The following is a 16,625-nucleotide window of genomic DNA, read 5'->3' as shown; positions in this document are numbered from 1 at the left end:
TCCTGTCACTACCCCTCAACCTAACCCTAATTTTCTTTTCTTAATTGTTAAATTAATTTAATTGTTACGCGTGTAACGGAAAGCGTGTGTATAAAATTATAGAATTATTTTGTTTGTTAATTGTTTAAATCATTTTCCATTGCTTTCGGTTTTTTTTACACGCGTAACAATTAAATTAATTCAACAATTAAGAAAAAAAAATAGGGTTAGGTTTAGGATTAGTTACAGGATGTTGTCTCAGTTTTAGACGCAGCAAATGATTTTAGTTGAATGGAGGTAATCGATTGGTTAAAATTGCCGAAATGCTCGGATTCTCAGACGAAATATCCTACAAACTATAGAATTTTCTCAATAAAGCCAAGACAAAATGATGTTTTATAAACACATTCTACCAGTATACGAAGTTTAAAAGTGTTTAGTTAACTAGAAATTGTGTTGACATCTGCCGTTCAAAAGGAAAAGATCTACATCTATCTATCCATATATACACAGGGTGGCCCAGAAGTCACTGAGGGGTTTTAAGAAATCGCTTATTTTTACAAATAGGTGTATGAAATTTTAATTCAACATAGAGGAGATAATGGAGATTAATTTGCATTAGTCCTTTTTTTCTTTATCCTACCTCTGTATTACGTATGAAAAACGATATCTTTTAAATGGCGTCCATTTTCATCTTCACATTTTATGAGGTGTAATTCTCTACGGTCTAGTGCTCTCGGATTCTCGTCTGTTGACGAACTCATTCAAATATGAGCTTCATCAGACATGATCAATTTTTGTATAAAATTTGGAGCCATTTCGAGCAAATTCCTGGATTCCGACAGAGTATTGGACCCTGTGCTCATAGTCCTGGGGCTTCGACTGTTGAACCAACTGTACCTTATATGGAGAAAGGGTAAGATTGCAGAGAACTCTTTGCAACGAAGTTTGTGAAATACCAGGCTGTTTGGACCGCCTACGAGTTGAAATGCCCGGATTCTGTTCAATACTCTCTCGCACTACTTTTCTTACCTCATGAGTTCTGACAGTGCGAGGTCTCGCAGATTGTGGGAGATCATTTACTGCCCCTTGCTTTATAAAACGATGAACTAAGTTCCTAATGGTGTTTTCCTTTGGGCATCACTAACTTGAAAGTGCCAACGACATGCTCTCTGGGTTTGAATAACTGACCCCTGATTTTGATAGAACAATTTCACCACTTGGGAGCGTTATGCGGTGCCATATTTTTCCATAATTAATTTCTAGAACCTGGTCCATAAAATCCACGAAAAGAAAAGAAAAATGTCAAAAATAAAAGAATTATCAAAAGATGCAATCCCTCAGTGACTTTTGAGCCACCGTGTATATAATAAACGCATACATCCATAACTTGCCCGTCTCCTAACGCTTGAGGAAAAGTTATCTCCCGTTACGGTAGTAGCTCTTTTATGTGGTTCGACATCATTTCGTCTAACGTCGTCGCTGCCGCCGCCATCATCATCACCATTACCAGCAACAACAGCAGCAGCAGCACAAGTCCACCGAGTATGACGGCGACATCTGTTCTTTGAGGTTGTTTTTTGGGCATCATGACACAACCTTATTTCGTTTCAACAACAACCACAACAGCACCAACTACAACTACTACACCATCGACTATTGCTGCATCGAACATCACTTGTGTAGCACCTGCTCCAACACCATCATCATCATCATCCTCTTCTTCTTCCACCGTCACCACATCTTCGTCTTCTTCTGTATCATCTCTACCCCATCCATTACAATCGCCATCGTCGCTCTCATCTTCATTGTTAACGTCAACCGCTGCCGCTACAAAAACGTTCACTAATTCTAGTTCTTGTAGTAGTGGCGGTGGTAGTAGTAATAAGAGTAGCAATACCACCACAACAACATTAACTACTACTACTACTACAACTAGTAATAATAATAATAATAATACAACTACAACAACAACTACGCACGGAGCATCGCACACCAATATCGAGAATAACCGACAACAACAACAACATCATCACTATCTCTATAACCACTTTCCTCCGCAGTTTTACCATCATCATCATAATCATCAGTACCAACACCAACGTTACCGTTATCGCTACCAACAGTACAACAACAACTTCAACAACTACTACAGTAAATTCTACGGCAAGCCGTTTGGCGTTAGGAGAAGAATGGAGAACACGTATGGATGTTCGGTTGGTGCCGTCGCTTCTGTGACTGCTTCTGGCGTCACGGCGGAGGCTGCCAGCACTGAGACAGACAATAATTGTTCAGGTCTTATCACCGAGGCCGGTGTGGATATTGCTGGCCACTACAGCGGAGCGGCTTTGTCCACCTATGAAAGGACAGGCAAGTCACTGCATTATAATCCGAAAATGGCCATTGCAAGGTAAGAACATAACCTTGTATATATTTATATATTATATAAAAAGGCACATATGCTCGTATATATATAAATGTGTATTTATATATATATATATCCACACATATATTCACATACATTCATACAGACGCAGAAGCACACATGTACAAGCATACTAAAAAAAACCCCGTACACATGTATACCCCTAAACAATTAAACACAAACATAGGCAGATACACAGACACCCACACTCATACATATGTACGGGGACATATATGCACAAATATACACACTCACACACATACAGGCGTATATATATATATATATATATATATATATATATATATATATATATATATATTTATAAACATACAAACGTACATAAAAAATGGCCCAGGCCAGACGTGAAATGTGGGTCCCTATTTCAATTCTTAATGGGCTACACGTGGACCGTAAGCTACATTTCAAACTGCTTAATAAATATTTTAGTAATCAGTGTTAAATACATAATTATGCAACTGTTACTTAATTATGGGATATAGTTTTGCCTCTCCATTTGAGAGAAAAGAGCCCCCTCAGAATTGAAGGTTAACCATTCCAAGTGTGCTTCATCTTAGTTTTATAAAATACATACATATATATATATATATATATATATGTGTGTGTGTATATATATACACATACATTAAATTACATTATATTATATTATGTCTATTTATGTCTTAAAGTTGATGAATATCACCCCTTGATCCCCTCCATTTTCTTATTGCTGTATAAATTAAGGGTAAAACAACTTTTTACCCTCACCCATTTATTACATTCAGTAGTGTAATTGCCATGCAATAAAAAAAAAAACCCTTGTGTATTAATAATTGGGTATTTCTACCAGCAGTATATTGGCTAGATATTATCCCTTAGTTGGTTGAGTTCACAACCTTTAATAAATATATATATATATATATACAACAGGCTTCTTTCAGTTTCTGTCTACCAAATCCACTCACAAGGCTTTGGTCAGCCCGAGGCTATAGTAGAAGACACTTGCCCAAAGTGCCACGAAGTGGGACTGAACCCGGAACCATGTGGTTGAGAAGCAAGCTATTTACCACACAGCCACTCCTGTCCCTATACATATATTATTCAAATTTACAGAAAACAAAAGACGAAGTGGTTGGCGTTAGGAAGGGCATCCAGCTGTAGAAACTCTTGCCAGATCAAGACTGGAGCCTGGTGCAGCCATCTGGTTCGCCAGCCCTCAGTCAAAACCGTCCAACCCATGCTAGCATGGAAAACGGACGTTAAACGATGATGATAATGATGATGATATATTCACTGTTTAATGTCCACTTTTTGATGGTTGCATGCATCAGATGAAATTTTCTTGTGGTTGATTTTCTACGGCTGGATGTCCTTCCTGTCACCAACCCTTGCCTATTTTCCAAGCACGACGGTATTTCCAATATTTCCCCATAGCCAGACATTGTTTTTCATGGAAGACTGGAAGTGAACAACATCACTTGCATGATGGTGATGCTTGCTTGCAATCATCGCGATGTCAAGACATGTCCACACCTGAACTCATACATATCTGACAGGCTTCTTTCAGTTTCCATCTACCAAATTCACTCAAGGCTTTGGTTGGTGTGGGGATATATTAGAACACACTCAAAGTGCCATGTAGTGAGACAGAACCCATGACCACATGGTTGGGAATATTTATGTGAGTGCATAAGTGTATGTATGTATATATGTGTACACACGCACACACATATAGTATGTATTCTATTCTTCCCATGAATTAAACTAATGGATCTGCTTGTTCCAACACCTGTCTTCGTCTTTTGTTTTCTGTAAATTTGACAAGAAACAAATGAAGTAAAAGGAAAAATTATGTAGTGGCTGTGTGGTAAGTAGCTTGCTTCCCAATCACATGGTTCCGGGTTCAGTCCCTCTTCGTGGCACTTTGGGCAAGTGTCTTCTACTATAGCCTCGGGCCGACCAAAGCCATGTGAGTGGATTTGGTAGAAAGAAACTGAAAGAAGCCCGTTGTATACTCTTTTACTTGTTTCAGTCATTTGACTGCGGCCATGCTGGAGCACCGCCTTTAGTCGAGCAAATTGACCCCGGGACTTATTCTTTGTAAGCCCAGTACTTTGCCGAACCGCTAAGTGACGGGGACGTAAAACACCAGCATCGGTTGTCAGCAATGCTAGGGGGACAAACACATATATATATTATATACATATATACGACAGGCTTCTTTCTTTCATTTCCATCTACCAAATCCACTCACAAGGCATTGGTCGGCCTGGGCTATAGCAGAAGACACTTGCCCAAGATGCCACGCAGTGGGACTGAACCCGGAACCATGTGGTTTGTTAGCAAGGTACTTACCACACAGCCACTCCTGTATATATATATGTATATATATAATTCCAAGAGAGTTAAAGGTTGTGAATCCAACCAACTAAGGGATAATATCTATCCAATATACTGCTGGTAGAAATACCCAATTATTAATACACAAGTGTTTTTTTCATTGCATGGCAATTACACTACTGAATGTAATAAATGGGTGAGGATAAAAAGTTGTTTTACCTTTAATTTATACAGCAATAAGAAAATGGAGGGGATCAAGAGGTGGTATTCATCAACTTATAGGCATAAATAAATAGACAAATATAATGTCCTAAAAGTTGATGAATACCACTTCTTGATCCCCTCCATTTTCTTATTGCCGTATATATATATTATATATATATATAATCATCATCATCATCGTTTAATGTCCGTTTTCCATGCTAGCATGGGTTGGACGGTTCGACCGGGGATCTGGGAAGCCAGAAGGCTGCCCCAGGCTCCAGTCTTATCTGGCAATGTTTCTACAGCTGGATGCCCTTCCTAACGCCAACCACTCCGTGAGTGTAGTGGGTGCATTTTACGTGCCACCTGCACGGAAGCCAGTCGAGGCTCATATATATATATATTAAACACTGAAAATGCTCAGAGACCAACTACCGCCACATTCCAGGGAGAAAAACTAGAAATTGTTGATAGCTTCCGTTACCTAGGTGATCAAGTTAGTAGCAGGGGTGGGTGTGATGAAAGTGTAACTGCTAGAGTAAGAACAGCTTGGGCAAAGTTCAGAGGGCTCTTACCTTTGCTGGTGACAAAAGGCCTCTCGCTCAGAATAAAAGGCAGACTGTATGGCACATGTGTATGAACAGCCATGCTACATGGCAGTGAAACTTGGGCTGTGACTGCTGAGGACATGCGTAAGCTCGCAAGAAATGAAGCCAGTATGTTCCGATGGATGTGTAATATCAGTGTTCATACTCGACAGAGTGTAAGTACCTTGAGAGAAAAGTTGGACCTAAGAAGCATCAGTTGTGGTGTGCAAGAGAGACGTTTGCGCTGGTATGGTCATGTAGCGAGAATGGATGAAGATAGTTGTGTGAAAAAGTGCCACACCCTAGCGGTTGAGGGAACCTGTGGAAGAGGTAGACCCAGGAAAACCTGGGACGAGGTGGTGAAGCACGACCTTCGAACATTAGGTCTCACTGAGGAAATTACCAGAGACCGAGACCTTTGGAAGTATGATGTGCGTGGGAAGACCTGGCAGGACAAGTGAGACCATAACCCATGGCCTCTACCTGGGACGTAGCCAGCCCACTTATGCATACCTTTCCTTCTTGTGACACAAACCCTACTTGTGAAGACCTGTTGAGGCAAATGAAAATCGAAATCGATCAACATCAATGGAAATTGTAGCTGTAATACCAGTGCTGATGGCACGTAAGGGAACCATCCGAACGTGGCCGTTGCCAGCGCCGCCCTGACTAGGCTCCGTGCCGGTGGCATGTAAAATGCACCATCCGATTGTGGCCATTGCCAGCCTCGTCTGGCCCCCATGCCGGTGGCACGTAAAAAGCACCATTCGATCGTGGCCGTTTGCCAGTCTTGTCTGGCACCTGTCCAGGTGGCACATAAAAAGCACCCACTACACTCACGGAGTGGTTGGCGTTAGGAAGGGCAGCCTTCTGGCTTCCCAGACCCCAGTTGAACTGTCCAAACCCATGCTAGCATGGAAAACGGATATTAAACGATGATGATGATGATGTATGTATATGTTCGTGTGTCTGTGTTTGTCCCCCACAGCCCAACATCGCTTGACAACTGATGCTGGTGTGTTTACATCTCCATCGCTTAGCAGTTCAGCAAGAGAGACCGATAGAATAAATACTAAGCTTACAAAGAATAAGTCCTGGAGTCAGTTTGCTCGACTAAAGGCGGTGCTCCAGCATGGCTGCAGTCAAATAACTGAAACAAATAAGAGAAAATGTATATCTATATATAGTATGTAGATTGGGTTATAATCCAAGCTGTGTCCTCATGAATTGAATCAGCTTATTCCAGTCCTCCAAAATTGTATGTAGATATTAATATTGGGTTGTCTGGAAAGTTCATGCTAATTTTTAAAGGAAAGAAATAGGTCAATAAATACTTGCCATTACATTTTTAATCAACCAAATATGAACCATTTTGTTGCACAATGTGTCTCCATCTTTCCTTTAACTTGAAAATACACATGCGTAGGAGTGGCTGTGTGGTAAGTAGCTTGCTTACGAATCACATGGTTCTGGGTTCAGTCCCACTGCGTGGCACCTTGGGTAAGTGTCTTCTACTATAGCCTCGGGCCGACCAAAGCCTTGTGAGTGGATTTGGTAGACGGAAACTGAAAGAAGCCCGTCGTATATATGTATATATATGTCTGTGCGTGTTTGTGTGTCTATGTTTGTCCCCCCCAATATCGCTTGACAACCGATGCTGGTGTGTTTACGTCCCTGTAACTTAGCGGTTCGGCAAAAAAGAGACCGATAAAATAAGTACTAGGCTTACAAAGAATAAGTCGTGGGGTCGATTTGATCGACTAAAGGCAGTGCTCCAGCATGGTCCCAGTCACATGACTGAAACAAGTAAAAGAGTAAGAGCTTCCCAGAATTGATGTGGTTTAATGGCAAAGAATTCATCAAGGTCTCTTTTTATGTCATCCAAGGAATTGAAATTTTTACCATTAAGAGTATTCTGCAGAGACCTGAATAAGGAGCAATATCTGGTGTATATGGAGGGTGGGTTAACACATCCCAGCCGAGCTGCAGCAATTTTTGTCTGGTTCCCAAAGAAACGTGCGGTCTTGCATTATGTTGGAAAACAACACCCTTCCTGTTGGCCAATTCTGGACGTTTCTCTTGAATTGCTGCTTTTAACTCGTCCAATTGTGTGCAGTATTTCTCAGAATTAATTGTCTGGTTACTTGGGAGAAGCTCATAGTACCAAATTCCTTTCCAATCCCACCAGACACAAAGCAAGACTTTTTTAGGGTGAAGACCCAATTTTGGGGTGGCTAAGGGTAGCTCATGTCGCTTACTCCAGGATCGCTTTCTCTGAACGTTTCGGTAGATAATCCCTTTTGCTTTAAAAAAGGCGTGTTTTCATTCTGTTTATAAAGCGAATCACAGACAGAAAGGTTCTTCTCACTCAACTCATGTGGTATCCAAACATCATTGCGATTTGTGTACCCAAGCTTTACCAGGTGCTCACGAACAACGGATTTTGATAGATTGAGGCTTTCTGCCAATTCTTGGGTTGTGTAATGTGGGTTATTCTCAATTAATGACTTGATTTGGTCATCATCTGTAGTGGATGGTCTGCCTGATCGCTCTTTATCAATAATGCTACAATCTCTTGCTTGGAACCTTGTGAACCACTTTCAAATAAAGAAACATCACCGTAAACTGCGCATATTTCTTTGGTTGCTTGTGAGGCATTTTTTCCTTTACGGAAAAAGAAAAGCATCAAGTGCCGAAAATGATCTTTCTTATTTTCCATTTTAAAGGGTTACAGAATTAACACAGGTTATAGGAACATAAACCTTCTTCCTCAAAAAGATAGCTCTAAATGGAGGTGTAGTCAAATCCTATTTTATGGACTCAAACATGTTCTAAACTAAGTCGAAAGGTAAGCTACTATAAATCAGTACGAACTTTCCAGACAACCCGATATTCGTGTGAGCCGTGTATAAAGAGTTGAAAAATAGTGGGAAATAGCTTTTTGCAGAATAATTACATATCAAGGAAAGGGATTGGAAAAAGATTTTGGTATTATTCACCCTTATATGTGTTCCATTTGTTGATAGGAATCACAAAATTGTACATGCTGGAGAAACATGTAAGAAATTTCCTTTTAGAAATTCTACAGAGAACCAACTAATACATCATTTGATCCTGTATCTGAGAGGAAATATCTTACATGTTTTCTACATGTACAGTCTTGTAATTCCTATTTACAAACGAGACCTGAGTAATGGTGAATAAATAATGGCAAAAATTTCTGTCACTTATATTATGACCTTTGAACCTCAAGGATATACCCTGGCACTTCTGGCGAGGCATCTCTTCCTATCCATCTGTTATTCTTTTGACCTCACATCAACTGACATGAATCCATCTCCTTCAATACTACCCAATCTCGGTTGAGGGGACTTTCTGCAAGGTGCTTGGTGACCCTGATGGTGCTGGTGCTACAAAATAAAGCACCCGGTACACTTTTGTAAAGATCAGAGCTTGGTGTTGTCTCCCACTTGCCAGTTCTTGTCAAACCATCCAACTCATGCCATGTCAGCATGGAAAGCAGATGTTAAATGATGTGACAATGATGATACACACGTGCGCACGCACACACACACACACACACACACCACACAAAAATGAAGTTTGTGGAGCCATTTTGCTCCTGCTGCTGTTGCCAGATGTCCGTATACAATGGTTGCTACCTCTGATGCTGTTGATGCTAAATCCTTATTTCTCTATAATTACTGTTTGTTAATTAACATGTAACAATGATCTACATTCCAAACTATAATATCTCTTTATTCTTTTTCTGTTGCAGAGAATTTGTCTTTTGTACACTAGGAACATTCTGCTCTCAGCGTGATATTGGTTCACCTCCCGCCTGCCTTGATGCTCTTGGTGGCTCTGGTAAGATTGCTGATTTCTTCCTCCTTTCCATCAGTATCATTGTTTTTATGTCTACTTTCTATGCTGGCATGGGTTGGGGGAGTTGTGGTGGTCTGTGTTTCTTTTGTATGTTCTACTTTTGAATCTGTTTCTACACCTTCATGCTTTCCCTATCACCAAACACTTTACAGAGTATACCAGTTGTATTTTATCAGACTGCCAGCATTAGAGTGGTTGTAATATTCCTGAATGGTCCAAAGGGTTTCTCTTGACCCCTACATTATTTTTGATCATTTACTAACCAATTTATAGAGTTTACTGGATGCATAATATGATAGCACCAATCTTAGAGAAGTTATCATGTTTTTGGACGGACTAAAAAGTCTTTTAGACCCCTACATTAATTCCTGTTTTTCAACAACCCCTTTACAGAGTGCACTGGTTGTATTTAACTGTGGCACCAAACTCGAAACACCTTGGATGTCTTACCAGCATTTACTAAACCTTCACCAACTCTTTGCCTATTGGATGAACTGGTCACATCCTAATTATGCCCCTCGCCCCTACACATTTGCATATTACACTTTCAATCTGCATGGCGCTTCAGTTTAGCTAAATGGTCAGAACCCCATCGATTCTTTATTGTATGTTAAGTCTCTGTTAGCAAATGACTTTGAGTGTTTCACTTTTGACCCATCTGTGTCAGGCAAATTAACAACTGGAACCATTGCCTTAGACATGTTCCTTCACATACTTCATGCAGCCAACGTTCACAACTCACACTCACCCCAGTGATTCAGACATAGTTGGGCTGCACCAAGGTTAAGAATGGACCCTACGACAGTTGGGAAAACTCTGAGAAAATTACTCATTCATTTTGGAACTGGGTGGCTTCATCATCATCATCATCATCGTTTAACGTCCGTTTTCCATACTAGCATGGGTTGGACGATTTTGACTGAGGGCTGGCAACCAGATGGCTGCACCAGGCTCCAATCTGATCTGGCAGAGTTTCTACAGCTGGATGCCCTTCCTAACGCCATTCCGAGAGTGTGGTGGGTGCTTTTTACGTGCCACCGGCACGGGGGCCAGTCAGGCGGTACTGGCAATGACCTCGCTCGAATCTTTTTACACATGCCATTGCCACAGGTGCCAGTGAAGCAACATTGGTAACGATCACGCTCGAATGTTGCCCTTTTACGTGCCACGGGTACGGAAGCCAGTTGGCTGCTCTGGCAACGATCACGCTCCGATGGTGTTCTTGGGACCCTACTAGCACAGGCATAAGTGCCAGTAAGGCAACGCTGGTAATGATCATACTCGAATAGCCGCTCTGTCAACGATCACACTCGTATGGTGCTTCTATCCATGATTGTAGTATCTCAAAGTGTATCTGCCAAAAATCACGGCATGTCTTCTTTACATTTCTTGCCAGCACTTCTGACTTGCCTCAAACTGCAGCTGGTTTTTATTGCTTTTCTTCCCTTACTGAATTTGTGAAATACGTCTGGCTGCCGCTCCTCTCTTGCAGAAAAAAAACTTCTTTATTTCATTTACTTCTCTTGTTGCTGGTGCCATGCAAAAAGCACCTGTGATGGCACTACTACTGAGTCATACCACTTCCCTCCTCCTCTTTCTTCTTCTTCTTCTTCTGTCTTCTTCTTTGTCTTTTTCTTCTTCTTCTTCTTCTCTGTCTTCTTCTCTGTCTTCTTCTTTGTCTTTTTCTTCTTCTCTGTCTTCTTCTTCTTCTCTGTCTTCTTCTGTCTTCTTCTTCTCTGTCTTCTTCTTTGTCTTTTCTTCTTCTTCTTCTTCTTCTCTGTCTTCTTCTTCTCTGTCTTCTTCTGTCTTCTGTCTTCTCCTCCTTCTCCTCTTCCTTGTCTGCTGCTGATTAAACTTCAGAACCAACATTTCTCTGCCCTCATAAACACTATTTCTTCAGATCTGCTACTACCTATGCAGCCTTCACAAAGGAAAAAAAAAGAGAGAGAGACAGAAAAAAGGAAACTGTCCCACTGAATTTAAAGACCATGGAAATATTTACAAACCATTTCATTTGATTTTTTTCTTCAATTCAATTGCGTTTCCTGTTTTGCTCTTAATTGAAAATGTGGAAAAGGCTGAAACCGGCACAAAATGTATTTCATGATAAAATTACTTTAGCATTTTCTACCTTGTCTTATTTTTCTTATACATATCTTATACGTAGCCGTTGCCAGCGCCGCCCCAACTGGCCTCCGTGCCGGTGGCATGTAAAAGCACCATCCGTTCGTGTCCGTTGCCAGCCTCGTCTGGCCCTGTGCCGGTTGCACGTAAAAGCACCATCCGTTCGTGGCCGTTTACCAGCTCCGTCTGGCACCTGTGCGGGTGGCACGTAAAAAGCACCCACTACACTCATGGAGTGGTTGGCGTTAGGAAGGGCATCCAGCCGTAGAAACACTGCCAGATCAGACTGGTCCTGATGCAGCCTTCTGGCTTCACAGACCCCAGTTGAACAGTCCAACCCATGCTAGTATGGAAAGCGGACGCTAAATGATGATGATGATGATATCAACTCGTGTGTTACTTTTCAACCTTCTACACACGTGCATACGCTCACACATATATAGGTGCAGGTGTGGTTGTGTGGTAAGAAGCTTGCTTCCCAACCACATGGTTCCAGGTTCAGTCCCACACTATGGCACTTTGGGCAACTGTCCTCTTCTACTGCAGCTTCAGTATGATAGCTTAAATGACCGAAACTTCAAAGTCACTGTCAATAAGATTCTTGTTTAACAACAATAAATTTGTACTCTATAAAAGAATGGAGTAACCCATCAGATTAATGTAAAGTTGTTTTTATCAGTATATATATGTGTGGGTGTGTGTGTATGTATGTATATATATATATATATATATATGCCTCGCCTGGCCCCCGTGCCGGTGGTACGTAAAAAGCACCATCCGACCATGGCCGTTTGCCAGCCCTGTCTGGCACCTGTGCCGGTGGCACGTAAAAAGCACCCACTACACTCACGGAGTGGTTGGCGTTAGGAAGGGCATCCAGCTGTAGAAACTCTGCCAGATCAAGACTGGCGCCTGGTGCAGCTGCCTGGCTTCCCAGACCCCAGTTGAACCGTCCAACCCATGCTAGCATGGAAAGCGGACGTTAAACGATGATAATGATGATGATGATGATGATGATATATAAATGATGGGCTTCTTTCAGTCCACTCACAAGGCTTTGATTGCCCTGGGGCTATAGTAAAGGATACTTGCCCTGGGTGCCATGCAGTGGGACTGAACCTAGAATCATGTGGTGGGGAAGAAAATTTCTTACCACACATCTGTGTGCCTAAAACACAGTCTTAAAATAAGATGTGATGGTCATAATGGAACATCTTTGACCAATAGGCCTTGTTCAATCAGGACCTTCGTTCTTCATTGCTTCAACACTAAAAGCAACAGGGAAGGCTATGTCTCACTGATTGCTGATGAGGTTAAAGTGACACCAAAACATGTCTGAAGTTGTCTCCCTTTGAAATATGAAATTGTTAGTCACTGACTTACTCTTTTACTTGTGTCAGTCATTTGACTGTGGCCATGCTGGAGCACCGCCTTTTAGTCAAGCAAATCGACCCCAGGACTTATTCTTTGGAAGCCTAGTACTTATTCTTTTGGTCTCTTTTGCTGAACCGCTAAGTTGCGGGGACATAAACACACCTGCATTGGTTGCCAAGCAATGTTGGGGGGACAAGCACAGACACACACATGCATACATATATATATTTTTATTTATGTGCCCTTTTCAAGCCTAGCCAGGCTCATGGGCCCGGTTTCCTGGTTTCTGTTGTGTATGTGTTCCCCCCAGCTGGACGGGACGCCAGTCCATCGCAACGCTACTCAAGAAACAGGAAGAGAGAATGAGAGAAAGTTGTGGTGAAAGAGTACAATAGGGGTCGCCACCACCCACTGCTGGAGCCTCGTGGAGCTTTAGGTGTTTTCGCTGAATAAACACACACGATGCCCGGTCTGGGAATCGAAAACGCGATTCTCTGACCGCGAGTCCACTGCCCTAACCACTGGGCCATATATATATATATATACGACGACGGGCTTCTTTCAGTTTCCGTCTACCAAATCCACTCACAAGACTTTGGTCGAAGACACTTGCCCATGGTGCCATGCAGTAGGACTGAACCCAGAGCCCTGTGGTTGGTAAGCAAGGTACTTACCACACAGCCACTTCTACATAATTTATCCCTTTTACTTCATTTGTTTCTCGTCTAGTTTCTTTTTAATTCCCCATGCATCAAAAGTTTCAGTAATAAAATGTATGTCAACAGTAACATCTGTCTGTCAGTTTGTCTGTCTGGTAGTCTTCATACCTGTATGCCTACCCACCTGTCTCTTCGCCTATCTGTGTATCTCAATTTAAGCTTCTTACTGCTCCTTTTATTTAGTTTATTACTATTATTTTCATTAATATATTCAACTATATATTTCTGCTCTGTTAATTAAATATATTCAAAATATCCTTACCCATCATCATCATCATCATCATCATCATCATCATTTAACGTCAGCTTTCCATGCTAGCATGGGTTGGACGGTTCAACTGGGGTCTGGGGAGCCCGAAAGCTGCACCAGTCTAGTCAGATCTGGCAGTGTTTCTACAGCTGGATGCCCTTCCTAACGCCAACCACTCCGAGAGTGTAGTGGGTGATTTTATGTGCCACCGACACAGGTGCCAGACGAGGCTGGCAAACGGCCACGCTCGGATGGTGTTTTTTATGTGCCACCGACACAGGTGGCCAGACGAGGCTGGCAGACGGCCACGCTCGGATGGTTTTTTTATGTGCCACGACACAGGGGCCAGATGAGGCTGGCAAAATGGCCACGATCGATGGTGCTTGTTACGTGCCTACAGCACGGAGGCCAGTCGATGCGGTACTGGCTACGGCCACGTTCGGATGGTTTTCTTGTGTGCCACGTGCCACCGGCACTATATATATATATATATGTTATAATACAAAGGCATTAAACACATACGCAATATGTGTTTGTATATATATAACTATGTGTGTGTTTTTTTTTGCCTGTCCAACAAATATGGTCATACAGGGCGCCGTCCTATTGCCTGTTCATTTTAATATGTATGTATGTGTGTGTGTGTGTGTGTGTGTGTGTGCGTGCATGTATGTATGTATATATATATATATATACATACATACACACACACACATAAAAACACGCGCGGGCACGTAATGTGTGTGGTTTCCATGACTAAAATTAATAATTCAACGACCTTTATGCATGGATAGAAATAGTTTTTTATACATATATTTGTGTGTACATACGCATTGTTAATGTCTTCTAAATATAGCTGCATAGACAATTATATTTGCATATATACACTCATACACGTTTGCTTAATCCATGTTCGTGTGTATGTATATATATATATATCTTCCAGAGCACTTGTAGGGTATGTCCTTTCTATGATGTAAATATCTCTTCTCTGATATATATATATATATATATGCTGTGATTGAGAAGACCCGGCAAGACTAGTGAGACCATAACCCGTGGCCTCTACCTGGTATGTAGCCAGTCGACTTATACATACCTTTCCTTCTTGGGACACAAAGCTCCACTTGTGAAGACCCGTTGAGGCAAGTGAAAATCAAAATCAAACCAAATCAAATCAGATATCAGAAAGCAGAACCAAAATCGAAGTCGATCAACATCAATGGAAATTGCAGCTGTGATACCAGTGCCAGTGGCAAGTAAGCGAACCATTTGATCATGGCCGTTGCCAGCGCTGCCCCGACTGGCCCCCGTGCCGGTGGCATGTAAAAAGCACCATCTGTTCGTGGCCGTTGCCAGCCTCGCCTGGCCCCCGTGCCGGTGGGACGTAAAAAGCACCATCCGTCCGTGGCCGTTTGCTAGCTCCATCTGGCACCTATGTGGGTGACACGTAAAAAGCACCCACTACACTCACGGAGTGGTTGGCGTTAGGAAGGGCATCCAGCCGTAGAAACATTGCCAGATCAGACTGGGCCTGATGCAGCCTTCTGGCTTCACAGACCCCAGTTGAACCGTCCAACCCATGCTAGCATGGAAAGCGGACGCTAAATGATGATGATGAGGATGATGATGATATATGTATGTGTATATATATTGTATGTGTATATATATGTATGTAATATATATATATATATATATATATATATATATGTATATATATACATCATCATCATTGTTTAACGTCCGCTTTCCATGCTAGCATGGATTGGACGGTAGCTTTTCACCATGTGTACTTCGTAAACACCAGTCGTTTTTTTTTTCTCCCTCTTGTTGCCCACTTTGGGATCTTTCTTTCCTCTCTCTTCCTTCTTTATGTTTCCGACGAAGAGCTCCGCTCGAAACGTCATACCTTCCTGCTTCCATCTTTCCTGAGCGCCTATTAATAATAATACTGTAATTGTTCCACGTGTTGTTGTTTTTTCTGTTTTCCCGTTTGGATTAAAATTATATGTATATATATATATGTATATACACTTGCGTCGGAAATTAATTAGCACTTCTCAAATTTCTACATTTTCTTACATTTTCTTAATTTAATTAACTTATTATCAGAAACGAACTCGTTTTTAATCAAAAATTTATTAAAACATCTCCCAGCACACCACATAATTGTTATTAATCGTGAAATTTAGTCATATCTTGTTGCTCCTCCTTGGCAGCAATGACAGCTGCTACGCGGGTCGGCATGCTGTCTATGAGTGCCTGCAGGTACTGTGCAGGGATGGCCCTCCATGGAGCAAGAAGTGCCCCAAACAGCTCGTGTCGGTTCCTGTATTACTGCACATTCAAATCCCTACCCAATCGACTCCAGAGGTTCTCAATAGGGTTCAGGTTAGGTGACTGGCCAGGCCAGTCCATGACCGTCACCCCATAGTCCTTGAAGAAACCGGTTGTGAGCTTGGCTGTGTGGGAAGGCGCGTTGTTCTGCTGGAGCACGTACTCCTCGCCACCAAAGAGGTATCCCGTACTATCTCAACGTACTTTGCTGCGTTGATGTTGCCTTCGATGGCATAGAGCCGCCCAACACCACTGTAGCTGAACGCCCCTCACACCATCAGACCACCCCCACCATGCTTCATGGTGGGAGCAATGCAGTCTTTGTTGAAGCGCTCACCCCTGCGGCGTCGCACATGGACAGCTTGTCACTGACGAGACTGATCGCGACTCGTCAGTGAACATCA

The 16,625-nt window shown here is 42.1% G+C and overlaps 1 protein-coding gene across 1 annotated transcript in view; it reads left to right on the top strand.

Annotated features, from left to right (window-relative positions):
• Positions 1–1,316: 1,316 nt before the first annotated feature.
• Positions 1,317–16,625, top strand: part of LOC115219748 (TRMT1-like protein) — a 40,922-nt gene continuing 25,613 nt past the window's right edge. The window contains exons 1-2 of the mRNA XM_029789985.2: positions 1,317–2,389; positions 9,311–9,399. Of these exons, the coding sequence (XP_029645845.1) occupies positions 1,569–2,389; positions 9,311–9,399 (910 nt within the window). The 5' untranslated portion in view covers positions 1,317–1,568. The remainder of the gene's footprint in view (positions 2,390–9,310; positions 9,400–16,625) is intronic.

This window comes from Octopus sinensis, linkage group LG15, assembly GCF_006345805.1.
Source record: "Octopus sinensis linkage group LG15, ASM634580v1, whole genome shotgun sequence".
Classification (NCBI taxonomy): Eukaryota; Metazoa; Mollusca; class Cephalopoda; order Octopoda; family Octopodidae; genus Octopus; species Octopus sinensis.
Note: the sequence above shows the minus strand (reverse complement) of the source record. Positions and strands in the feature narration are given on the sequence as shown.